The sequence below is a fragment of the Anoplopoma fimbria genome, chromosome 5 (genome assembly GCF_027596085.1).
Source record: "Anoplopoma fimbria isolate UVic2021 breed Golden Eagle Sablefish chromosome 5, Afim_UVic_2022, whole genome shotgun sequence".
Classification (NCBI taxonomy): domain Eukaryota; kingdom Metazoa; phylum Chordata; class Actinopteri; order Perciformes; family Anoplopomatidae; genus Anoplopoma; species Anoplopoma fimbria.
Genome location: NC_072453.1, coordinates 8,865,582 through 8,892,884, shown reverse-complemented (window position 1 = coordinate 8,892,884; position 27,303 = coordinate 8,865,582). Strand labels below are relative to the sequence as shown.

Below are 27,303 nucleotides of genomic sequence, written 5' to 3'. Positions count from 1 at the left end.
TTTATGGTAGCAGAGGGCAATCACACAAGTCATTACGTTTTTCTCCCTCCGACTGTTTTACAACTTAGAGCAGAGGCGCGTCATGGCAGAAGTATGTATGAGGAACAGTGGAGCTGTGGTCTCCACAAGTATTTGACCAGTCCGACCAGCACCTCTCACCACAGCGGGGCGGGGTTAGGAAGAGGCGGCTTCAATCTGATTGGTGGATGCTTCAGGCCGTGGACGACATGGAGAGAGAAAGTCCAGGAGAACGGACGGAGCGCACGGTGTAACGGGAAGGTTACGTTTGTGTGCGTAAAAGGGAAACTTTGTATGGACCCGAGGATATTCTGGGATGTTTTACTGCTTCAGATTGAAAAGCCGGACTCATTAGGGAAAAAAATACTATTTTTTACTATTTTAAAGCAACAGGGTATTTTTTAAACATTTTTTTTCCAGCTTAAAATGAATTTACAGTTTGACGGATGAAAATGCGCAAAGAGCGCGCAGCCGTCCACTGAGAGGACGCGTTCAGGGTCAGTCGCCACTTCAGAGCGACTTGTTAAAACTTTTTTTTTTTTTTCCCACTTCCCTCGAGCTAAAAAAACAAAACAAAACAAACAAACAGGTATCAACATGGCAGAGCACGAGAGCCTGGAGTATGGGAAGGCGGATTTCGTGCTTTTGGACAACGTGTCTCTGGAGGAGTTCATGGCGAACCTAAAGCTCAGGTAAAGAGGACATTCACCTTTTGTAAAAAAAAAAAAAAAAAAAAAAAATAAGAAAAAGAATCCACCCATGCTCCGGAGAATAACGAGAGACAGGTGCTACATGAGGGTTTCTACTCTCGTTTTGTTCGAAGTCGGTCGATTAAGGAGTGAGCACAACCTGTCAAACAACCCCAGAGAGACACCTTTATGGTCGGTCTCTGTCTCCACCTGCACACACACTGCACACATCTGACCCCTCCTTTCGATCAAACCGGTAATTCTGTTAGGAAACCTGCTGTCTCCACCCACACACACACACACACACACACACACACACACACACACTCACACACACACACACACACACACACACACACACACAGTGTTCTGCAGACGGTTTCTATCAGCTGTGTTGTCACACTCACAGATCAGTTGTTGGTTTCAGATTGTCCTTTTTCTACCTCTGATTCTGAAATGAAAGATCAAAGTGATCCCTGATGTCAGGCAGCGTTGATGTTGGCTTTTGTGAATGAACAGATCAGTTGTTGGTTTCAGATTGTCCTTTTTCTCCAAGTTGCTCTGATTTCTGGTGTGGATGATGAATGATCAAAGTGATCCCTGATGTCATCAGGTGAATGGTGAATGATATGTAATATACTACTGATTGTGATGTGGATGAGGAAAGTAATGTAATGTTGAGGACAGTCATGGTGCAGTAGATGACATCATTGGTGTAGGTTTCTACTGAAGGAAGTTAATTGGAGAAAGTTTCCTTTTATACTGTGGTGGGTCTCTGAGAGCACAGTGGAAGACGATGGAACAGTATCTGGTCTGACTTTAACTTATGGTGTGATGTTAACAGGATTAAACGTGGAATACTGTCCAAGTATGTATGCATAGAAAACCAAAATATGTCCCTGAATCTTTTTCTAGAAGCTGAGCTTATTTGCATTTTTGGAATTTATTACATTTGTGTGGGGATTTAATTGTGACGTGGCTTCAACCCGAAATATTCTGGAATGGTTGTTTTGATTTTCAATATGTTTGAGTTTGATCACTTTCGCTCCAAAGCCTGGAAAAGAGAACAAGATTTACTGTTAAATTAATCATTACCTTTTATTTTTCTAGAGATTCAGCTGTTACCACATCAGTCCAAGAAACAGTGATAGGAAACAGATAACAAGATGTAAAAAACAGCAAAGTAGGAAAATGAAGTAATTTACATTCTAAAGCTAAAAAGATACATTACAATATTTAGGCCATATACATAACTAGTGATGTAAATCAAAAGTTTCTTACCGTATTGATTCTTTATATATTTGCTGATGTCACAATTCAGGGGCCTGCGATTGATATGAGACGATATCTTTTGCCCATATTACACAATCTTTTTTTATTCCTATAAACTCACAAAAAGCAGCTCAAATATGATTTGACAGTTTTGTTACTGGGCTCCACAGGAAGTGGGTGCCATAAAAATATCACAATAAGGGTGTTTCTTAAAGGTGATGAAATGTGTCGATGTTGTCACTTTGCACCGATGATACTGGATGGATTGTCGATCATTGAATCAATATATAGATCCGGATTGATGTATCTATGGCCGCCTCCTCTTAGACGATCAGTGGACTGAGTCGTTTAGTTTTGGTCTCAGTCGAGTCTGATTTCTTTAGTCGATTTGTCATTTTTTAATGCTTTTTCATGCTGAATGACATATTTCCTAGACACAAATGTTTCGCTTTTGTGTGATTCTGTGTGGAAAATCTCTGCTGATTAAATAAACAATTCGATTAGTCGACTAAAAATTTTGCGGACAGCTCTACATGAAGGTGTGATAATCTGATTGTGCACGGCATCTATATTTTCTGATTCTTAGTAATGGATCTGGTTGGTATTAATTCTCAGTGTCTTGTATGCTCATGCAGGCTGAACAAGCTGCAGTTTCCCTATGAGACCGTTAATAAAAACCTCATCACCTCCAGTGTTCTAGACGCAGCGGTGACCTGTAGGATAAATATTTGGAGGGTTGAAAGGATGCAGGCTTCTCCTGTTGGCTGCAGGTTTTCCCTTCTATGGCCGCGTAGAGAGAGCTACAGGACTTATATTTATACTAACAAGAGGGAATGTTTCCTCCACACGAACATGTTTGTGTTTCCTTCCCTACCATCAGGGTTTTAAACATGAAGATAATATTCAAACTGAAAGTTTGTGTCAGCATTTCTTCATGCCGCATACTTTGATTTGGGTTAAACAAGTTTATTATGGTCTGTTTGTTTATGTTTGAGGTTCAATTTAATGCTTGGGAATTTGGAGCATTTAGGTTAAGAGCAGCCTGTGTGGACATTTTGTTTAAAAAAAGATTAATATGTCGCAGCAGAAAGGGTTTTGTAAGAGAAGTTCTGGCAGATATTCCTTTGTTGACAGACTCTATGATACAGGAAACAATATTCATCTATTAGAAGAAGTTTGAATTCTAACTATTCGGTCTTTCTTTGGGATATTTTTGTATTTAGTGAGAGATAAGAGTCCTAAGATGCCAAACTTTTGTTGCTTCCATCTTCTTAAATGGGCAAATATGCTGCTTAACCATTTCTTACAATACAGTAACTTTAATATCTCTGTGTTTTAGATTGTTTGTTGGACCAAACAAGACATTTGATGATTTAAAAAAATAGTGAAAGACATTTTTCACAGTTCTTTTTAGGTTTTCTAGAGGAAAATGATCAGCAGATGAATCGATAATGAAAAGAATCATCACTCGCCGCTCTAGACTTCTATGTATACCTCTGTTTAACTGTAGAAATGTGAGGCTGAACATGAAGAAAGTCAAGTGTGCATGTTTCCTAGAGGTTAAGGCCGTTCCGGTCAGAAGTGTTTTTGTTCCCAAACCATAAGTTTAGTTTGGGTGGAGCGTACAGAAGCTTCCAGCTGCCCGACATGAAGACCTGAGAGCAGCCAGACAGCACCAGTCCTCCTTTTCCCCTGTTTGTTTTCCCTCCTCCAGACGGTCCCGGAGGTGGCGTGTGCAGATTGTTATTTGTGTGGAGGGTGTGACCGTCCAGGAGCGCTTCCTTTCCCACTCTCGTCCGAGGGCGTGTGTTCTGCCGAGGTGGAAGTGGACCTCTTGAAGGAGGGATCCAGAGGGCACGGAGCTTCTAATGGTCTCCATTTGTCCTGGAACAGTTATCCAAAACATGCAGGGCCGGAGCACGTCTGCACATCTCTCCTGGGTCTATTTTACGCTACAGTGCATTGTGGGAAATGAGCCTGGCTGCACAGTAAAGCCCAGCTGCAGACCCACTTAACAGAACGAATGTTTCTGAATTTTATTTACAAGTTCTGGAAGAGCAAATAAAGCACTTTGTGTGTGCTTCGTCAGGCATGCTCACTAGAAAAGTGGGACTATTTATTTTTTATTTGAAGTGGGTCAAAAAGCCAAAGTCTCGTTGGCAACGTGAGTCTTCATTTAGCGACTCTCCCGTTGCCCGAGTTTGCCAAGCAACCAGCTGAAGTGCTTGCCACGTTGAGTTGTGGTAGTAAATGGAAGTTGCTGCATTTGGAAAAGATCTCTCTCTCTCTCTCTCTCTCTCTCTCTCTCTCTCTCTCTCTCTCTCTCTCTTTTCCCTCAGAATCGTTTGTTCAAGTTGACATTTACTTGAGTTTTGCTTTTGAGGTTGAACTGGGTGGCCCCGTCCCAGAGAGCCTCCCAGTCCCTAAATAGAGCCCTACAGATGCCCAGGCTCTTTTATAGAGATGTCTGGAAGGATAAAAGTTCAGGCCAAATTCCTGTAGCCTCTTGAGAATTTGCCTTAATTGACCAGTCAGCAGATAAGATGTCTTGGGCTGAATTCAGGATCACAGCATGTCACAAACTGAAGGGTAATACGGCATCACAATACATGTTCGAATGGTGATTGCTCTGATTTTCTAGATTGATTTTTCATGGATGCCCACAGGGATGCCACAAGTTGGACAAAGCTGCAAACTTTGCACAATATGAACATTTCAAGTCAAGATTATCCTCGGCCAAAATAAATGCAATTTACGATATTGTCCCGATAATGACCAAATAAAGTATGGACACTCTTTCATTTGGCTCTGAAACATTCTGGAAATCCCTTTACCTCATATTCTGTTAAGAAACAAATATTTTTATTGCATCGCAGATAGGACGCATTTATTTTCGGTGACAAAACAAACTAACAATCTTAAACGAGGTAATCATAAATCATGAGGTCCCCCTACAACGATAAAGGATTAAAAAAATATATATAAATCTAATATTTTTATTTTTCCACCCTTCTACCAAAATGGCGAGCTCGGAAGCTTTTTTCAGGTCACTTGTGACGATATTCACGATAAGTATTGGAAGTGGTTTTGTTGCATTCAACGATAAAGTCCTATACGCATCATGAGCTTCAAGTAACAGCGATTCAGTGACTTTCTCAAAAGCTGTGCAGCAGGATGGATGCCACAATGGCTTCAGTCTAGAACTCGTAGTTTAGTAAAGATAACTACAGACTAAATAGCGATACAGGAAGCCGTTTCAAACAGACGGCGGTGAGGGAAGGCTCTCTGTAGGTCTGATGGTCCTGTGAGTTTACAGTTTGTGTGCCAGCCTCCGTCTTCCTGCAGCTGAATGTCTTTATAAGGAAGCGTTGTTTTGTCGGTCCTTTGGAATCCAGGAAAAAAAACTTCCCTGCCTTGTGTTTCCCAAATAATTATGGAAGGATTTCCTTAATTCTTCCTCCAAATGGTTGTCTGGAACACGACTGCACTACACAACTTTTGAATCTTCTTTCTTTTTGTGCAGATGAATGAAACTTGTTCCAAGAGAACTTGACATCAGTCCGAGCTTCACAGGACGGGATGTTTGTTTTAATCATGCTGGAGTGCGTGACGGGTGGGGTTTATATCCCAAATCAAAATACAATGGGAGCACAAATATGTGCACTATTTGAATGTCAGGGTAGCACATAATGGTCTGCATTGCCCAGATGTGGAATGCACATCTATCTGCTGCAAATATGTTCAAATCAGAAGCTAAGAATGTTTAGCTCAGGACCAAACCCTCCTTTGGTTTTTCCACCGGAGGGTTATTTTAAGATAATATCAAAACTGAATAAATGTAAATACATTCTGAAAGCCCCCCTGTGTGTTTGACTGTATGAACCGCTCTGAGTGATTTAACCTTTGAACTCATCTATGGGGAGTTAAAGAGGCCTTTGAACAGGAAGTCTCCAATAATAGGGAGCAGGCAGACGGAGCAGGAAAGCTGGCATTTCCCCTTCGCCTTACCTCCTCGCATTTCATTGCTTCCTGCAGCTCCTCTTCGTAGCCCAGTTGGGAATCCTGTGTGCAGAGTCAGAAAGGCGTGTGTGTGTGTTTGAGATCTGAAATTGTGGAGATATAATGCTAAAGTAGCATTGATGCATGCTCTTAAGGGGTTATATAACTCAAAATCAAAGCGTTACAAAGTTTAAGTCGTCACTCTTTTTGTGGTGTTCCCACCTGCTGTTTTATGGAACAATGGTTCTCCTGTTTAACTGGTAGGTAGAGTAGAGGAGGTGTGGTGATGGGACAACCCGACTCTTAATAACCAGAGGGATCAAAGTACCCATGTGGCTCAGGTAGAGCAGGGATTGCCAGGGAGAAGGGTCAGACTTTGTACTCCTCCTGTGAGATACGGCTCAGTAAATAAGCCCGATACGTAAATGTTTTTTTATGGCGTAGGTTCCTTAAAAGGTAGACTCCTATCTGTTTTCATCCATGGATTTCAAATAGAAACGCCCACTCAGCAAAAAATGTGTGAAATAGGTTACTAGAGTAAGCTAATCAATAAGGTTATGATTAATAACTCAGCTTATGCTAGCGTTCAGCTCGGAACAAAACGTTTGGATCACAAACAAACGTTTCCGTTGTGGGTAACGGTAGCCCAGCAACTCCCTTGTTCTGCGAGGTATTAGGTTTTTGAATATTAGGGCTAAAAAAAATACTTTAAAAGCTTAAATAAATAATAGTAATAACAACAATGGACCTGCACCTTTTTATATTTTAAAAGTATTGGCATTCAGCCTCAAAGCATTTTGAAGCCAGTGTGCTTTTCCTCAGCTTGATCTCACATATTTGCTTTCTGTCATGCCTTTTGTTCTTTCCATCTTCAGCAATAAACCCAAAGTCCACGTGCAGAACGCAGAACACACAGTTCTGGCTGACATTCTCACCCTGCACCAAAGATGGAAATGGGCGATACTGTGCAGCAAATGCCTCTAAGAATATTTAATCCCAACCTGCTTATTAAAGTTATTTTTCCCTTTTTTAGCGGCGGTCAGTGACTGGAAGAGAAATATTTATAGATGAACGCTCAAATAGACGGCGGCTTTCTGCTCTTTTGTCCAGTAGCTCTTTTCTGTAAAGACAATAACAGTCAAAGGTTTAAAATCCTCTGAAGCCCAAACAGTCTCGGGGCGTCTTTTTCTCCTGTCACATTTGAATCTCTGTGGCAATATTTAAATCCTGTACGTCGATGGAAACGGCAACATCATGGCTAGAAGTAGAGAGAACTCAAACGTGTCCTTTGTGCAGAATATCACATTTGCAATGCCATAAATCATAGAAAAAGAAGAAAACAAAAGTTGAATTTCTTTAAAAAAAAACAGATTTTACAAAAATGCGAAACAATGGAATCTATAAAACCAACATTTTTCCAAGTGTCCACAAGTTTTATTAATGTAGGAAACATTTGAGGTTCCAGGTGACGTGGTTGGACATGGCTTCCCAGTTGCGCCAAGAAGCACAGATTTTAATGTTTTTTTACAGGATCTGGTTACAGCAAAAGGTTTATTTGGGGCAAAATCTGAAATGAAACATGCAGAATAAAGTGTTTTTTTTTACAAAATATCCCAATTTGAAACTTTGATATGGTTGCTAATTCTGACGGAAGAGTTTGTCGCACAGGATGTGTTAAAGGACCGTCGGAAAGAAGAAAATCTGAAGATATTGTTGTTTTTTTTAGCCACTTCTGGCGCTGATCAACGGTGTTGTGTTGGCGTTGGTAGAAGAAAACATGCTTTTCAATCCGGCCGGCAGGTTTTGGGGTTCAGACGGAAGGGATAGAATATGAGGAAGATGATGGTCCATTTTGGCTACTAAAATATGCTTATTTTATGTCTTAGTAGTCAAAATTCTTTATGCAAGTGTAACTTCAGTTCTCCAGACTCTCCCAGGACTGCAGAAAAAAAGCCCGGTAGACCCGCTCCCCTGCTATCCGGCAGTGAAAAGTCCAGTCTCGCCACAAGAATTTCCATACGAGCGTCTGTAATCTGAAACACATTACCGTCCTTACATAAACAGGGGCTGCGCTCGTTTAGCTTGATTCCCCCTCTGAAACAAGTTCAGCAGCTCACACAGGCGTCTCGTTTGTGGACTCGCAGGCGGGGTCGGGAGCGGGACATTCAGCTCAAACTCCAGTTCTTCTTCTTTTGGTGCCTCTGTGTCACAGTTTCCGACCATTTTCTCGTCTAACTTTATTCCTCTTATACTTATATATGTAATATGGGCGTCTGACGTACACGTAGTAGGTTTCATCACAGATATTTTAAGCTGAGACGTGGGGCTTTATGAGACTGGTTATCAAACATCAATATTTCAGACCTAAATGGGTCCATAAAAGTATGTTTGGTCAGAATATTGTTCATTATTCTTCGATATGTTCTGATCTTAAAATATAACATTAATAGCTGAGGTTCAAAGTTAATTCTAGATGTTTGAAAACAGCAGTTGAAGAAACAGTCTCACCACACAGTCCATTCAGAAGCTGTTCTTGGCCTTTTCCATCACATCACATGATCTTCGTTGTTTGATGGAATTGTTATGGATTCGTAGATGTTTGAATTTCTTTATTTTGTAACAGATTATTTACGTGTAGACTCTCTGTGTTCTCTCTTGTGATTGCAACTTTACTAATAATAAGAATTTAAGAAACCTACTGCCTAACGGGGCCCATAGGGCGAGAACACTAGTGTTTTCTTTAACCCCGCCCCCAAGCCCTCGTTGCAGCCTCCTTTTCGTTCTCATTTACATAAGCGGAGAAAGGAAAATAACTCTGGATTCAGCTATTAGTGCATTTTACTTCTTTCGGACCTAAAGATTTAAATGAGGGTTATTCATGTGTTCGTACTGGGAAGCTGATTTACCTATGACATCACATGATGGATCTGGAAGTTGTAATTCTACCATTTGGCCCCAAAATCAAACATATTGTGATGTTTAATCGCCATTATAAATAAAACTGACTTGACTTGTTAAGTTATTGCTCCTCAAAAGAAGAAAAAATATTCTGGTATCAGTACCAAAACTCAGGTATTGCTTTGCCACCTGTCATGATCATTTTAAACCTAATACCCGATAACCCTAATACCCTAATCAAATATTTCTGTTCTTGGATTATCTTTTAATATCGTGGTATTTAAGATAAAGCGTAATCTTCACCCTAACTGTTGCTGCTGTCTCACTGGAGGATTTAATGCTGTTGGGCGTCACATTGAAGCTGTCTGGCTCATGATTTAACAAGAGACCTCCTCCTCTGTCTGCAACATTACCCCCAGACACAACTTCCCAGAAGCCTTGTTCTCCCCCACACACACACACACACACACACACACACACACACACACACACACACACACACACACACACACACACACACACACACACACAGGAGACATGGCACTATTATCTCATATCAGAGCCTCATTCACTAAATCAGCTCGCATGTGGTCATGTGAGGGAATCCCTAACGATACATGTGACTCATATGGCCGATGATGCACATATGTGTGTGTGTGTGTGGGCGTACGGATGTTTTCTTTGTGTACTTGTGTGTGTGTCATAGGCAGCTGTGATGTCATCCTCCTGCTTCCTTCAGAGTTGCATTGTTCTCTTGTCCACCTGTTGGAGCTGAGCCCTGAGCCGCGGTGGGGGAGGAACAGAGTACTCACTTTCACAGCCAGAGCCTCACCTCACTTCACACACACACACACACACACACACACACACACACACACACACACACACACACACACACACACACACACACACACACACACACACACACACACACTGGGATGGAGTATTTACTGACACTAGACAATGCACACCTTTTTACCTTTAATACTCTTTAGACAGTGGTGGAAAGAGGTACTTGTAACTTACTTGAGTAAATCTATTTAATGATTCTTCATATCTTAGATCAAATGAACATAAAAGAAACATGATAATCTAATAAATAAAATGTAAATGTACATGTTGTAAATCTAAGAAAGTTGTAGTAATAGCAAAGGGTGATTTATCCTCGAAAGAATCAAATGTGTCTATCAAAACTTTTTAAATTTATTTATTGCTCCTTCCAAGTTCAAATGATCCGATACCATTTTTTCCTTTCCCATACCGATCCGACACCTGAACTTGGGCTTGGAGTACCAATCGGATACCAGTGCGTGCTTAATATATACATATATAAATATATACTATTTTAACATGTCAATATTCCCTCTGTGAAAACATCTCCTTAAAACAACTATTTATTCAAGTTTCTCTCCAAAAACTACAGTTTACATTTGCATTTGAATACATCACGATAAAGTTCTAATTTACCTGAGCCCTTGAACCCATCATAATGTAACTCAATGCAACCTCCTCTCTTCTTGTCACTTTCAACACAGTTTTGTTGTTCAGAATGTAGCATTAACAGGGATAAATAGTGTGCATGAAAGTGTTTAAACACAAAAAATGGTGTGTTGTACTAGTTTGCACATGTGCAGTAGCGATCCATCCTGTCTGTTCTGTTATTCTTCATCCATCCTTCTGTTTCTGTGTCCTTCTTTTACCTCAGATAGAAATCATAGTGCCTCCCTGAAATAGAGCCTTGAGTTATGTCTGCTTCTTGTGGATAAGTTTACTCTCTCTTTCTCTCTCACTCTCTCCCTATCCATCCAGTCATCCCTTTCCAAAGCCGAGGTCACTGATTTTCACATCAGTTGTGTGTTGAAGCGTAAACAGGTTCTGCATCTTGCTGCACTGGTGAAAGCTCTGTTATTGAATTTTGGGGGATTTAATCAGATTCTTCTGGAAATACATTTTACAGTAACAGCTCTGTTGGCGCCGTGTGTGTGTGTGTGTGTGTGTGTGTGTGTGTGTGTGTGTGTGTGTGTGTGTGTGTGTGTGTGTGTGTGTGTGTGTGTGTGTGTGTGTGTGTGTGTGTGTGTGTGTGTGTGTGTGTGTGTGTGTGTGTGTGTGTGTGTGTGTGTGTGTAAAGGGGTGTGGTGGACGGGATGGCTGTGATCTCAGTCAGCAAAGAAAGGAGCGTCGGTCACCTGATCTGCAGCAACAGGCTGTTTACACATGGCTCCCATTTCCCATAAGTCTCCAGACCTGAAGGCCTCATGGGAACATCCTGTAGCGTGATGTGAATGGGAGGAACTCATGCTGCTCAGCTCTGTTCAGGAGTCGCCTTATGGCTTTGCCTTTGAATCTGCTTGATGTCGGAACAAACGAAGCATGCACGCACCGGCTGGACTCAAGAAAACAAGCATATCGCATGTAATCTGTGCACATATTTATGTTCATATATAGGCAGAACAGCAGGTCACTGGGCATTATGAAGACGTATTTGCATCGGTACGAGTAAAGCTACACTGATGACTTTTAACTGGTTCTTAATCAGTCTCAGTTTAGTCCTGATCCTCTATGTGACCCACATCAGTAAACGAGACCATCAGAGAGAAGATCGTCTGTTTCTATATAGTTGTTCTTAAAACTCGTCATCGGAGCCACCGGGTCGGATTCTGGTGAAATCAGATGAAATCATGCAGGTTCACCAGAAGCTCCTTCAGCTCAGACTCCAGCAGAGACCAGTCCACCGTGGACAGACCCAGATCCAGCAGAGACCGCTCCAGAACCAGGACTGAGCGGAGCAGACTATCAGACCCTGCTGCAGTAAAATTAGAGGTTTTCTAAAGGGACTCTGGTGTTTGGAAACACTACCGCTTTTGTCCACAGGGACCGCCAAAATCAACACCAATTCGAAGTAGCTTTACATAAGTAATTATTTAAGGTTTCACTTACAACTTACTTACAACATTATGTAAAACAATATGATCATTTCATCACAATGCTAGGTTGCACTTCAATCTGCTTCTATATGGAACATCCACATATCTTGTCATCCACAAGATAAACAAAGTGTGTTGTTGCATGAGATACAGTGGTGATAGTGGAGCCACCTACTACAACATAAAGATGATGGTGTTGGGTAAAAAAATCAACATGTCATTTTTCCTGCTTCAAGTTAAAGATGGCTTGAGATTGCACTGAAATAGTTTTGCTTGTTGCAGTGATGAATGTGATTGCATGACATCGTGCACATCCTCATGTGTTGGCTTATTGTTGCGTTGACAGATGGGATGCCTGCCTCTCTCTCTCTCTCTCTCTCTCTCCCCTAATTAGATAACATTATATGATTTACTCTCAGACAGACATGGCATCATTACAGGGCAGGAAAGTGGGACACAGTTTTGTCTACGTACCTTATGTCTATTTTTAGCGTTAGAAAACGTCTCTGTAGTGAAACTCTTGATTCAGGATTTAACAAAACCTTCAGAGTGAGCACATCAAGAAGTCTGGATCCGTCTCCAGCCTCGGTGCAGGCCAGCTGTGTTGGATAGCAGGGACACTACCTCTCCTGGTCTTGGGAAGAGATTGATGGAGGCCTTGGGGAGGGTGGATGTGTTACGTGTTGGCGGGCTGCGTCTCCTGCAGACAGTCCGGGAGCTGCTGTTTAGCACTAAGCAGGCTTTACAAAGCAGCGGAAAATCCCCCCTAATGCAGAGTCCAGATGTCTGACGGCTGCGGACCGCGAAGGAGGCCGCCGTCACTCTGTACTGTACATATATGTGGTGGAGAAGAAGGTGGAGCAGAGCGACACTTGACTCACGTCTGGTGGGTTCCCCAAAATACAAACGACAGTGAGATGAGGTTAAACACCAACGTTGTTCCTGCCGCAGAGGAGATCTTTATTAGACACCAAGGAGCAATATCTGTCACAGAGAGCTGATGAATGGACGTCACATGACCCGCAGCGACAAGCAGAGTTTACACGTTTATCAGCAAGACCTCGTCTTCCTTTCCTCCGTCAGCTGCGTGGGTCTGTCTTGCTGTTTCTAGGGAGCTTTCACAACCTGTAGTCAGAATCAGAGCTATACGTTTGGTTTGTTTTTCTAGTTAGTCTGAGATTAAAGCAAATCAAAATCAGAAATGATTTGCTGACGGGCTCGTATGAAAAGAAGCAAATTTATCTTTTTTTGTCTCAAGAGCTGCCACTTCTAAGCAGAAAATAACAGAATTTGAAATATTGTTTAAGGGTTTTTTACTTTAACTTCTGGGTTGTATATTTTAGTACTTTGAAGCAATTTTGAGTTTGAAACTCCTATTCAAATCAAACTTCATAATCATTTTGACATTATCCTGATTTACTCTGTAATTAGACTCATAATTACATTTTAAATGCATTCATTTAGCCTAATGATATTAGCATTCATTTTAAATTGGCTATTGATACTGACACTATAACATCAATTTAAACATCTTAAACTATTTGACTTTTCACATTTCACTCTTCTCTTGATAGTGTTTTAAAATAAAGACTTTCCTTTATGGATCTCCTAAAGCAGGGCATACGAGGAAGGAGGTGTAGCTTTATATGGTATTATTGGGGCAATAATTATGCTCATTTACAATTATCATGAACACACGGTCATCACGCACAGGTGGCATTCTTCATGTTTACACTGGTCATTTACACATGTTATCTGATAACGAACTAAAAAAAGTAAAGTAATAAAGAAAAAGTTATCTGAGAAAGTGAAGATAAGAATACAAAAGTGTTAATTTTTCTGATAAGAATGTGGTCTTTCAGAAAACCACTTTTTTGAAAGGCGAGCTGTCCTTCACCCAGCAGCAGTGAGGATTAGCTCTGAAACAAGCTGCTGTGAGACCAAAACAAGAGCAGTGATGGTAAATGAACTCTCAGATAAAAGTGGAACAGACACAGATTATCTCCCTACCCTTCATAATGCCTACAATGACCCCGAAGGACGGACACACACACACACACACACACACACACACACACACACACACACACACTTTACATTACATTAAGCAGACGCTTTTATCCAAAGCGACTTACAATCAGTAGTATATTACATATCATTCACCCATTCACACACTGATGACAGGCTACCATGCAAGGTGCCACCATCAGACTCTAACTAACATTCATCATCCAGTCCACACCGATGGCAAGCCTTCAGGAGCAACTTGGGGTTAAGTGTCTTGCCCAAGGACACATCGACTGCCGAAGCCGGGTATCGAACCACCGATCCTCTGAATGGAGAACTACCTTGCTCTCCACTACGCCACAGCCGCCCCTTTACGCACGCACGCACGCACGCACACACACACACACACACACAGGATGACGACGTGTGCTGCTTCAATATGGGCCACAGATTGCTCCGTACAGACCCGATATATGACTCAGTAAACACTTATATGACACAGCACAGAAACACTTCTTGCATCTTTTATGGCGTGAATCAAAGTCTATTTAAGTCTTGCTGAACTTTCTCTGTTGAGTAGAACTTTACAAGCAGAAGCTAACAGGCTGATGAAGTTTTTACAACGCTGCAGCCATGCAGTACTTTTACATTTTTGGAATTGCTCAGCACATCTGTCCTTTTTTAACTTAGGCGACACATTTTAGTGTGTGTGTGTGTGTGTGTGTTAGAGGCAGATAATTAAACAAAATGTCATAATTACACCAGTGTGTCATGCCTCAGGGCAGAAATGTTGAGGGTGGCATTCTCACATCATTATCGAAGTCACTTTTACCTCTGTATTTGTCTCAGAAGGGGGAGGGATTGTTGGTGAGAAAATGTCATAAATGTCCCGCGCTCCTCCCAAAGTCAACCATAAAAAAGACCCACCCAAACAAGATTGGAGACAGTGGTTGTGCTCGGCTTTGCTCTGTAATTCACATCTGAAGGGAGTGTGTGTGTGTGTGTGTGTGTGTGTGTGTGTGTGTGTGTGTGTGTGTGTGTGTGTGTGTGTGTGTGTGTGTGTGTGTGTGTGTGTGTGTGTGTGTGTGTGTGTGTGTGTGTGTGTGTGTGTGTGTGTGTGCATCAGTGTGTGTGTGTGGCATTAGGGTTCCTCTGGTATTTTTGTTGCAGACGAGGTTCCTTGGTAGAGTGAAAAACATCGGTCACATTTCCCCCTTTGTTCTTGCGTAAGACAAATCTTTGACGTAACTTTTTTTTAACATCTTTGCCTCGTTGTCTGTGTCTGAGTTTGTGAGTGTTTGTCTGAAGGACAGGGGGGGGCAGAGATGTTGGAGAAGATGGTAACGATACCACCAATATTTTTATATCTACTGATATCGTCATTTCAGAGGACATTATGAGCTAGAACTGATGTAAATTTCCCCGCTGCGGGACTAATAAAGGATTATCTTATCTTATCTTAACTAGAATTCACAATATTATCGTGATATTTATCGAAAGTAAAAATAATAATAAAAAATAAAATAAATATATATATTATTTTTATTTATGTATTTTATACATTCTTTTTATAAAATTATATATATATATAATTTTATATATATATAAAATTAGGTAAAATAAAAATAAATTAATAGAAATAAAGAAACACATTTTTACAAATGGTCTCTCTTCATGCCGGCTCTCCATCCTCCATCTGTCTCCGTCTTATCTGTCCATCTCTCTCTCTCTCTCATTTCCTGGCAGTTATGGGAGGGGTCCTTTTGGGAAAGAGATCACACGGCTGCAGGTCAGACCGGTTCAGACTCACTTCCCCTCACAGACAGAGATGAAGGATGATGAAGGATGATGCAGAGGGAATCACTCTGTTGTTGCACCTTGGCTTCAAATGACCTATTTCAGTCTGAAAATGAATAAACAGACAGATGACAGTGTTACCAAATTTAGTTCTGATTCCATGTTACTATAAATAGTATTTTCATGACCCATGAGGTTCTCTAATCTCCTGTGTGTCCATATAAATCCTCCCTAATGAGAGTGGAACAGATGGATCAGTATCTCGGTTGACACGCACCGACTGATTGATTTTCTCCAGTTTGTTTGTCCAGTGTGTAATGTTTTACTATTGGGTGGGAAAATGAAACCCACAATGACAGACTGACACTCCCCTTGACGTAAGCTTGAATGAGGTCATTATTTGATCTGAAATGCTCCGTCATTTTTGTAACTGAATCTTGCAATATTAATCTTCCAATAACTGATATCTCTGTGGTTGAGTTGGGAAAAGTCTAACTCATTATTTTTGTAGATATAAGTCGCTTACCTGTCGCGTTGTTCAGGAGGGTGCTTTGAGTCAGTGTTAAACAGACATGGACCTCATGAGATCAACTATCAGACACGTTAGAGGTATACCTAACTTTAGTTTGACATTTTAGTTGAAATGACTCTTCGCTAAGTCCCGCCCCTCGAACACAGACTGGCCAATCGTAGCGTAACATCGGCCAGCTCTGACCATGATACGACAACTATTCAGATCCTTGATTTATCCTTAAAAACATTTATTGTTGACCTTTCTGTGTGCTTCTCTGTAAAATTGCTTTTTCTTTTTCCCAAAAATTGGATAATATATATTCAGTAAAGTTAGTGACAGTGTGGGCTCCATGGTAACCTGGCTCTGACGGCTTGACAGAGAAGCAGCAGGGGGCGGGGCTTAATTAGGAGTCAATTAACTTGAATAAAAGGCAAGAAGCTGCTTCGGTGAGCTCCCAGGGCAGCAGGCAACATTAAAAGCAACAAACCAATAAAAACATCATAACTGACTTTTTGCTTTATATTGCTATATCAACTTTGTCAGAGAGTTTATACCGGTAACGGAAAGAAAAGTGACGACAAATCATGATTATGCAAATGCACAACATGAAAAATAAAACTTGCTATTCAGGACAACCTCTTCAGTGATTGTCTCAGTGCTCGCTGCTGGTGGTGAACTAAGGGCTTATATTTTGGTTAAGTCATGTATATTTTTTATTTTAATTACAACCATGGTGAAATGAACAGAAGATATGGATTAAATATTTGTAATTAGACATATTAAAATATACAGATGGGTGACAAGTGAGTTTTCAGGCTGGTGTTTTATCACATTGATGCAAACATTCTGTCAGTTTATAATTGCCATAAATCACTGCTGCTCATTTGTTTATATCACTGCCCACAATGATGTAATAATACAAGCAGATACTCAATATTAACAGTTTAGCTAAATGTCTCCTCATTTCACTCATTATTAGTGGCATATTTAAATTCCATTGGAATAGTATAATTAGGTGTTTATTACCCATGTTTTGTTCATGTTGGTGAACATGTTCGTTCCCTGTAACACCTCTTTGTATTTATGTAAACTACCTGCATGGATATCAGAGCCTGTCTCCTCCTCTCTCTATGCATACCCAGCTGGGACTTCAGATAAAACCCCCCATCATGTAAACCATTGTTCAGGATCCCCCAGAAGCCTCTACACATGTGTCAACAAGTGGGTAGTGTTGTGTGTGTGTGTGTGTGTGTGTGTGTGTGTGTGTGTGTGTGTGTGTGTGTGTGTGTGTGTGTGTGTGTGTGTGTGTGTGTGTGTGTGTGTGTGTGTGTGTGTGTGTGTGTGTGTGTGTGTGTGTGTGTGTTACGTCTCAGACGTCTCAGACAAAGACCTCCGATTGACATCTGAACAATGGAGCAGGCACACTGCAGCCTCCTGACTGATATGAGGGTGGGGGGGGGGGTCACAATGGGTCTTTTTCTAAAGCGCCAGGGGAGGACGAGCTAGCACGTTAGCTTAGCTTAGAATAAGAATTGAAGTTGACCTGCTCATTCTATGCAGCTTGTATTAGCATTTGAAGTTTGCACATGTGACACTGACAGATGGTTGTCTTTATCTTTTTTCTTGTTCTTCAATGTGTTTTTTTTTTTAATGTAAACCCACATAAAAAGTAATTCATAAACTTTTAACTATACATCTTTGGACAATATTTGCAATTGCAAACCTGTAACTGTTGCAAGTTTAAGATTTCAAAATATGAATAATCTTCATGTTTCTTGAGAATTTTTTGGATGCATGCTGCAGAGATTAGATTTTTTCGAATTTATGTCCATATATTCATTTAATTTGCAACTTGCTTGAGTTGTGTAATCCGTCACAATGAACATCAGATTTCTATCGCTCTGTACATCTTAAAACAATATTCAGGTGCCCATATGAACATTGGAACAGGTTTTGCTTGCTTGTTCCTCTTGTTTGCTCTGGCCATTAATTATCACTTCCTGATGTGCTTCCAATGTAAGTGATTGGAAACAAAACTGTACTTGCTCTGTGCAAAAGTGTCATCAAAAGTCTATATGAGTCCTCAGCAGGGTGAGGGAGTCAAATCAAGTGGACTGAACTTATCCTTTAAGTGGAGACTGACTCAAGTCCTCATAAAGTAACATTGACAACAATTAATGCAGAATTAAAGGTTTAAGAGTCCACTTGACTTTCAAAAACATGGAAACCATCAGCTGCCTGAAATAGATGATGATGAAAAATTCAAATTTTTCAAAAACGACGACGCATAGTTTGTCAAACAATGCAAAGTGCACATGATTTGTGATAAAAAGGCCGTAATATACTGATACCTATGTCATTATTTTTACACTGAAGCCTCTTGTGCTCCATCTTCATGATCCAGTCGTCCCACTCTGTCCGGGACACATGAACGTCTCATGTCATTGTGGACCAGTATAGTACCAGTTTGTGCTCAGCTTTACATACAGTATGAATACATGAACTCAAGATGAGCTAATCGGAGCGTGTGCTGCTGTATACGTTGAGTGTGTAAAGCATTGTTGTGTCTAGCTATACGTATACTGTAGAGCGTGTAACCCCAGCCAGTAGTTACTCTTATTTTTATCTATTTAAACTCTGAAATACACATATAAAGTTTATGCTGCATGAAAAGGTATAGGCTGAAGGCTTAGCTCCCTCTTTCTCTTGTGAATGTACTCATTTTCAATTAAATCATTATCTTTCTATGATGGTATGAAAGCTTAACTTACTTCTACAATTCTCTACTCTCTTTGTCCCTATTTTGTTCGTCAGTGTGAAGAAATTATCATTCATCAACATCCAATTTTTATTTCTATATAGAGTGACTTAACTGTCATGACACTTTTTTAAAAAAGAATACAATTTAATGGAAGGTTATTCTTTAAAATAATGCCTTCTTTTTAAATATATGTTAATTTTCTAGTATATTTCTCTCTGTATGTGCATTTTACTTTTGATATAGTCGGATGTTTTAACAAGAAGCATTTACAGTTTGAGAGAAGATAAGATGGAGTATGAAGTCAAGGTTAGAGAAACACTGATAAACAAGAAGAGTGTCATGGTCATCCATCATCAGCCTCCACCTCCGTGTTTGTGTCGATGCTCAACGTCCTTCACGTTTGACAAATACTGTCCTCAGTGCAGAAACGTCAACACTCTTCTCCTGTGAGTTATTTTGTAGTTCTACCAGCGAGTCAGCATTTTAATTTAAACAAATGTAATCTCAATATGTGGCAAGTCTTTAAGCAAATATGAGAGCTTGATTTATTTTATCTGGCAGTAGCTGCAAACCCACAATCATCAGAAATGCTTGACGTGGGCCCGTTAGGAGCGTTTTGGGATAATACGCTTCTGGCCTCGTTTGAGAGGCAGCGGTCGAGGGTTTGGCAGCGGTGAAGAAAGAGGCCATTCTTCTGTGGAGAGACGCCGGGATCCAGGAAGGAAGTCAGAGAGAGAGAGAGAGAGAGAGAGAGAGAGAGAGAGAGAGAGATACAATATATGTCCAAAAGTATGTGGACACAGTGTAATAGCATTAACAACATTTATTTATGTAACGCTAATCACAGATTACAGTTACAAAATGCTTTAAAAGACCAAGTAAATAAAGATGCATGATGGTTTTGACGAAATACATCGATATTGATATTGTTGGGTCGTTTGTTGGTGCTTTTACTAGATATTACTAGAGTAATGTGGATATAATGACTAAGTGAATCTTCGCTGGGCAACATTTGATCAACGTTGTATCTCAATGTATCGCATCTGAACCCCTTATTTATTTAGAAAGAAAAAAATCACAATGTAGAGTAAAAAAAAAAGTACTGTACAGTACATAAACATTACAAAAACAAAACGTAAAACCTGGTAAGTGTACTCCAGGACGGGACTACTTCCTGAATGTCTATGGCATTTCACACTGCAGGAATAAGCCTAGCGGCTAGCATGCTTTTCCTTGGCCATAGCTCTTCTACTCTTACTTGGTTTAGGTCACTGCATCTCCAGACATCTCCAGACTCTGCAGTGAAACCAAAGATCAGGAGAGAGAGACTGTCTAGCAGACAGTAAATGACAGAAGAACGCAGTAAAGACTCACAATGAGCTGAAATGAAATCAAACTCCTGATTATGTTCTGTCCTTTCATCTGTGCAGAATCGTTCACGTCTGCACCGCGATGCATCTTAGAAAATCGAGAAATTTCTTTACTGAAACGGAGCCTTTAAAACCAGGAAAAGACAACATTTATGCCACATTAGATTATCTAAAATCTAAAACAGTATTTAGTCTAATATCACAATATCTGATTTATTGCCCACAGCCCTACTAAACATATGAATTCACACATAAGCTCACAGTCCAGTTCATCCTGACGCTGTTGGATGGTTGAGGTCAGGACTCTGAATCTACACCAAACTGGAAAACCACTTCTTAATGGAGCTGACGTTGTGTTGATACAGGAGAGACTAACACAGCATTATGTGGGCAGGGAGAGAATCATAAATGATATCCAACACAAAAGGTGTGAAAAAAAAATCTCCTGTGAGACTGTAACATGCAAAATATTCCCTCAGACAGATGGGACGATTGAGTTTAGTATATTGGCTTATTTACATTGTGGTGGTGTGAATATCTCATAAACTCATTTATGATGGGTAATGTTTAGCTTATCAAGTCCAGTGTTGTGATCACAAAGGCAAAAACAAGATCACAACAATATTTTGTATACTGTTAGTAAAGGTAATGTAGTTTAGTTTAATTAAAAAAAATACACAAACATATCACAGTGCAGGAAGAGGCAGGAAACCCAATGGGCTTACTTCAAGCCTCCACCTATATAATATTAAAATGTCACAATATTATAAAGAACGCAAAAGGAATATAAATAAGATATGATTACGTCATATTGAGGACAACGTATTTCATTATTATTTTGTCCCTGAATAACGCAGAGTCAGTTTCCATTCAGCTACACTCAAATGTAAAACCGAGACGATTTTTACATGAAATGAAATTGCAATTTTGTATTTTTAATAATAATTTGTTATTTAATGATTTAATACAAGAGATCTGCTGAAACTACTTTTTATTGTGACTCATTTATCAGATAGAACCGTCATTGGGTTTGCGTGATCGTTATATATATGATTGTATAAGTATGTATAAATATTCCAAGACAATGAACTGAAGTTTGTTCTATATGAATGCTTATTAATAAAGGGAAGTGAAGTGTTGTTTTTACCTGTTTGAACACAGACAGACAGAACAGTTACACAGTTAAAGTGATAATAATTCTGGAGTCAGTGTGGTAACAGATGATAAAAGTATATCTGATATTTGATTGTGTTCCTAATTGTCCATCCTGTGTGTCCTCAGGTTCGAGAAGGGGAGGATCTACAGCTACATCGGGGAGGTGGTGGTGTCCGTCAACCCGTACCGCGCCATGAACATCTACGGCCGCGACGTGGTGGAGCAGTACAAGGGCCGCGAGCTGTACGAGAGGCCGCCGCACCTGTTCGCCATCGCTGACGCTGCTTACAAAGCCATGAAGAGGAGGAACAAAGACACGTGTATCGTCATCTCAGGTAACAAGGGAAAGCCCCCCCGCACCGCCACACAAAGAGCACAAAGGTGTTTTACTCACTTGTACGATTCAAAAGAACAATAGTTTGGGAACCTATTTTTTCTGACCACTCTTTGTCCTATTTCCTTATAATAAAAGTATACATTCCTGCTTTAATAATCCTTTATTTCCTGTTAATGTTTATATTGAAAGAGGTATAGGAGGAGAGACTTATCAACAGATATTGATTTAACCTCTGCTAAGTTGATGAAACCGATCCAACTTATTGTTCCTGAAACTAATATTGTTTGTGGTCTCAAGCTGTCTGGCATCATGGAGAAAAAATTCAGAGGATGAGGCACCACCTAGTGGTCAGATAAGGAACTGACCCCCTCTAAAACACCCCAAATGAGGCTTTAGTTATAAGTCTAAATCAGTTTCAGGGTGTTTTTCACAATTCTGCGTTCTTCAGTGCTTTTATGAAGCCATGATTGCCTCAGCTGAGACCAACAGCGACATCACAAAAACTCTGTGAAACTTTAACTGAACTGCAGGCTGAACACAGAGCAGAGGAGGTGATAAGTAGAGGTTGTAAAACTGTAAACAGTTCAACATGTATAGCATGTGGAGCTCTCATTTGTTTCTATTACTGGTAACACTTGTGGGCACTTTGAAAAATGTTGGATGGATAGAATCCTTTTTTTCCAATTTTTGAAAAAGAAATAGTCAAACAATTCAACTTGTGTTTTATTTCACAGTTTTTGGCTTAAATTCTGTTGTTTTTCCTGAAAGAAGCGTTCATCACACATGAGTAGTTCAATGACTGTTTTCTTTGTCTATGATAAATGGGGTATTTTGGCAATTTATTAAATAAAACATTCCTGTTTAATGAGAGTTTGGTTCCAGAGGGAAAAATTAGCGACTTTATTTGACATTTTATTACATCTGATGTTTGGTGGTTTTAATTTGAAGGGGAAATAAAACATCATTTTTGCTCTGTGTGCTTTTGTTTTTTTTATTGCAGGAGAAAGTGGAGCAGGAAAGACAGAAGCCAGCAAGTACATAATGCAATACATCGCTGCTATCACCAATCCCAATCAGAGGGCCGAGGTAGAACGGTGAGCTGCTGTTATAGACAGTAGAACCTGAACGCTGCAGAAGCTCTGCAGACTTTTGTTTTAGTGTCTAACCTGCAGAATATTATCAGTTGTTTGTTGATGCATCATTTCTCCTGCTGCAAAACTATTCTCTTGAGATGTTATCAAAAAAACCCAGTCAGTAAATAGAGATGTGTTGTGTTTATCCTAATGAGCCAAGATACACAAGATATTTTGATGTGAGGTGAAAAAATCCTCTTCCTAAAAGTAGAGTTTCTCTAAACAAGAACAATCTATGTTGGTGCCTGACACAGCCACACAAACTTCATGACTCCTTCTTGATTATTTTCTAGGTCAGCTTTATTATCTTATCTCAGCTGTTGTAGTTATCAGTAAGTCATTGTCATATTTCAGGAATTAATATGTAGTCAAAGTCTCTTAGATCACTGTGAGATATAGTTACAGCTTAACTAGGCTTTATAACATATGACTGATACATAATGGTCCTATTTAAGTGTGTTGACATTGATGGAAATTAAGAGTAAAGCACAAGATAAGCTTTGCTTTAAACTAAACTAGATGTAGGTCAGACAGAAGATAAGAGTTGTGCAGGGAAAAGGTTTTTTAGGTCGACTTTAAATACAAACTGCTGCCGATACATTTGAGTATATAGAATCTACTGTTTACAAATTGTACACTCACTAAATAATCATTAAACACCAGAGAGGACGTACTAGTGTAGAATGTATTTCATCAAATGTAGGTCATCATGATCTATTTGGGGTCACATGTCAGTCTTATGTTTGAACTCTTGCATTGTAATAATGAGAAAGTTCACTTTTAACCCTGATGCATGACAAGAGACAATTTCTTTTTTTGTTTTTTATTCTTCTGGTCATCTTGGCTGTGTTAACATACATACATTTTGGCAAGAGTGGAAGTCTTGTTTTGGAGGTTGAACCTCAGCTCCTATAATAGGTTTATAATAAGCTGTGTAGCCAAAACACAGACACTCAAATGAGACACAAGAATGTCCCCAGTGAAACCTATTAAAAACAAAACTACGGTATAAAATCATACATTTTGTTATATGAGGCTTTGAATCTGTAGTTTTTACTATTTGACACTAGTTTATGGGGCAAATAAAATGCTATTTTCGAGGTCTCAGGGTCGTTTCAACTGTATTTTGCAGCACTACAGTGTTTGATGCAATGCAACATAATATGCAGCATAACATATCTAAGACTTAAAAGCTATCAGCATGCAGAATATAAAACAATAAAAAGGTAGTAAAAGCCAAAAGACATTACATAACCAAACTGGCATTTAAAGGGTTCAAATTCTGAAAATGAATGCATATTTGTTGGTTAAAAGATCCAGCTCAGTAAAAGTAGAAAATTAGTTTATTATAAAATGTCATGACAGTTTTTTTAGACTTTTTTTAAGAGTATGCACAAGAGTTAAAGTACTTTACTTCTTCTACGAGCTTAGTTTTTACAACACACTAAACACACATCCAATCTTTACAGCTTATATTGGAAAGCAGTACAGCTTAATCGTAGTCCAAGAGATTTGTGAGATTGTTGTTTGAGTCTTATCATTATCCTTCAGTTATATAACTCATCGTATTAAAGGTCACACTTTATTATCCAAAAACGCTGAATTGATGCCGCAGTGAGAATGTAGCAGAGGGTCACATTGTGAACAATGAGTCCTTTTAACTCCGTTATCCAGACATGACTGCTCCCAGAAGATTACTGTCTGTTTTCTGTCTGAGTTCTGTATCATCTTAGATTGGCCCTCTTCCTGTTCTGGTATTAATGGGTGTCAAGAGAAACTTCTGGTACCACTAGTGAATGGAAACATATCAGCAAAACTCCAGCTGTGTCTGTTCAAATCCTGACCTGAAGGAGAGTTTTATGTCTCTCTCTTTTTCATAAATCTGTTCATGTAACTTCTGTCTCCTGCTTTATTTATCCTTAATGGCCACTTGGGGGCAGCACTGCAAGGTATGAACACAACATTGGCCTATCATTGTGTTATAAAGTTGATATGGTGAACGTGTTAGCAAGCAGTTACTGATCTAGAATGCCAACCTCTTTACCCGTCATGTCATCCTTCCTTCTCCCCCTCAGGGTGAAAAACATGCTGCTTAAATCCAACTGTGTCCTGGAGGCCTTCGGGAACGCCAAGACCAACCGCAACGACAACTCCAGCCGCTTCGGCAAATACATGGACATCAACTTTGACTTCAAGGGGGATCCCATCGGAGGCCACATCAGCAACTACCTGCTGGAGAAGGTAAAGCAGCGTCGGCTAGCCTCAGAGGTGGAGAGAAGGGTAGTGTTACCATGTGAGGGCAAAGTCAGTGATTTAGTACGATAAAGTTTGTTTTGTAAGTGCAGATACTATTTAACCTATTGTAGCTTGTTAAGATATTACATTAGAGTTTGTATCTTAAAGGGGAACTTCTGCATTTTTCAACCTTGACTCTATTTCCAATGTATTTGTGTCTGAGTGACTAATGGGGAAAACATTTTTTGAAATTGGTCCAGTTTTGAAGGAGCAGGCTGCAGACAGCTGCTAAATGAGAAGTCTCGTTCTGGAGTCTCGCTTCACATCTACAATTAAAGAAATCATCTAAATATTCAGCCGTGATGATGAAAATCTTCTAGATTAACACGAAGTTTGTTCCAACACAACAAACTCTGACAACACCGACACTCCTCTCTCCAACTCTCACTCTCACACCGTTTTCGCAATAAGAAAAACCAAGCGAAAGGTAAAGAAAAAGTATTTTTCTCTCTAAAGAGTTCTTTTCATAATGATGTCAGACACCTATAATAACAATCTTAGTCTGTCAGTGGAAAAAAATAATAACTTTTAGTGGACGTACATTGACGGTGAGGAGTTGCTAGTTTAGCGTCTGCCGTCTGCAGTGTTCTCCTTTAATACCAGACCAGTTTCAAAAAGAGTTTTCCCCATCAGACACAAAAACACATTTGGAATGCTTGGCCGTGGTCATAATATTGCTTTTGGTTTCAGACAGCAGGCAGACACAACTTCCCTCACTTTGCTTAAAGACGAGTCTTAAGTTACACTGTCTTTATTTTCCTCCAACAGTCCAGAGTAATTTTCCAGCAGGAAGGAGAGCGGAGCTTTCATTCATACTACCAGGTAAGTGTGTGTGTGTGTGTGTGTGTGTGTGTGTGTGTGTGTGTGTGTGTGTGTGTGTGTGTGTGTGTGTGTGTGTGTGTGTGTGTGTGTGTGTGTGTGTGTGTGCGTGCGTGTGTGCGTGCGTGCGTGTGTGTGCATGCAGTCATTTTATTTTAGTCTGAGCTTGTGAAAGTCTGAACTTGGCAGCAGGAAATACGAATCCATGCAGAATTTCTGAGTCATCAAGAGGCCTTTTGTTCCTACACCTAGGAGTTTAGAGAGTTGAACGTGAGGCCACAGTTTGTATTGGAAGTAAAGATGCTTTAAATTCAAACATGATGGGCACTTAATGTTCATATTGTGTAAGTAAACATGTCGGAAATTACAGTTGTATTTAGATTTCAATGTGTTATGATGCACAAACACAACAGATGTACTGATTAATGTGTTAATGTGTTGATGTTTTTAAATCTTCTAGCTGCTCAGAGGAGCTCCAGACTCTCTGTTACGCTCTCTTCACATCCAGAAGGATCCGACCGCCTACAACTACATCAAAGTCGGAGGTCAAATCAAGGTGCTTCTTACATTTCAACTCACAGACGAACAAATAGAAGTAGCAGAGGAAGAAAAAACCCAAAATAAATGTCTGAGAGAGTAACACAAAGTTTGTTTGCAGAGGGATAAATATAATTAAACACACGACTTACAGAAGTGTGTTTCCTCGCCGCAGTTTACCCGTCTCTGAAACAAACCACACAAAACTCAAGTGTAAAGTATGTCATGTAGAAAAAGTATCTCTGTGGAGTGTTTTTCCATTTAGACCTCTGTTGTGCTCCGTCGTCTTTGCATGAGCTTAATGGGCAGGAAAAAATAAACCGCTTGACAGCAACAAACAGCCTGATGTCATGGAACACTATGCGAGCAAACAGCAGAGGCGGCGTTTTTTTCGCTGTATGCCACAGAGACACATCACAGTTCAGCACCGGTTTGTGATTTAGTTAACTTAGATTAACTGGAAGAGAAAAGGAAAAAGCTGTGACTCCGGGACAAAACACTCATCCACTTTTAAATATGCTTCAGCAGCAAAAAAACCAACAAATTCTCAATCTCTTTTAAAGACAAACTGTTAAAGTATCTTGCTTCAAAATCTAAAAAAACATTACAATGTTGATAACACGGTTCCTCCTTTCTCTCTCCAGTCTTCCATCAACGATGGCGCTGATTTCAAAGCCGTGGCCGACGCCATGAAAGTGATCGGCTTCACGGGGGACGAGATCCAGACTGTTTACAAGATCCTGGCCACCATCCTACATCTGGTAATCCCCCATAATAC

The 27,303-nt window shown here is 40.0% G+C and overlaps 1 protein-coding gene across 1 annotated transcript in view; it reads left to right on the top strand.

Annotated features, from left to right (window-relative positions):
• The first annotated feature begins 267 nt into the window (after window positions 1-267).
• Window positions 268-27,303, top strand: part of myo1d (myosin 1D) — a 103,386-nt gene continuing 76,350 nt past the window's right edge. Inside the window, exons 1-7 of the mRNA XM_054598522.1 lie at window positions 268-710; window positions 21,531-21,739; window positions 22,742-22,835; window positions 24,950-25,115; window positions 25,938-25,991; window positions 26,449-26,544; window positions 27,170-27,286. Coding sequence (XP_054454497.1) covers window positions 616-710; window positions 21,531-21,739; window positions 22,742-22,835; window positions 24,950-25,115; window positions 25,938-25,991; window positions 26,449-26,544; window positions 27,170-27,286 — 831 coding nt within the window. The 5' untranslated portion in view covers window positions 268-615. The remainder of the gene's footprint in view (window positions 711-21,530; window positions 21,740-22,741; window positions 22,836-24,949; window positions 25,116-25,937; window positions 25,992-26,448; window positions 26,545-27,169; window positions 27,287-27,303) is intronic.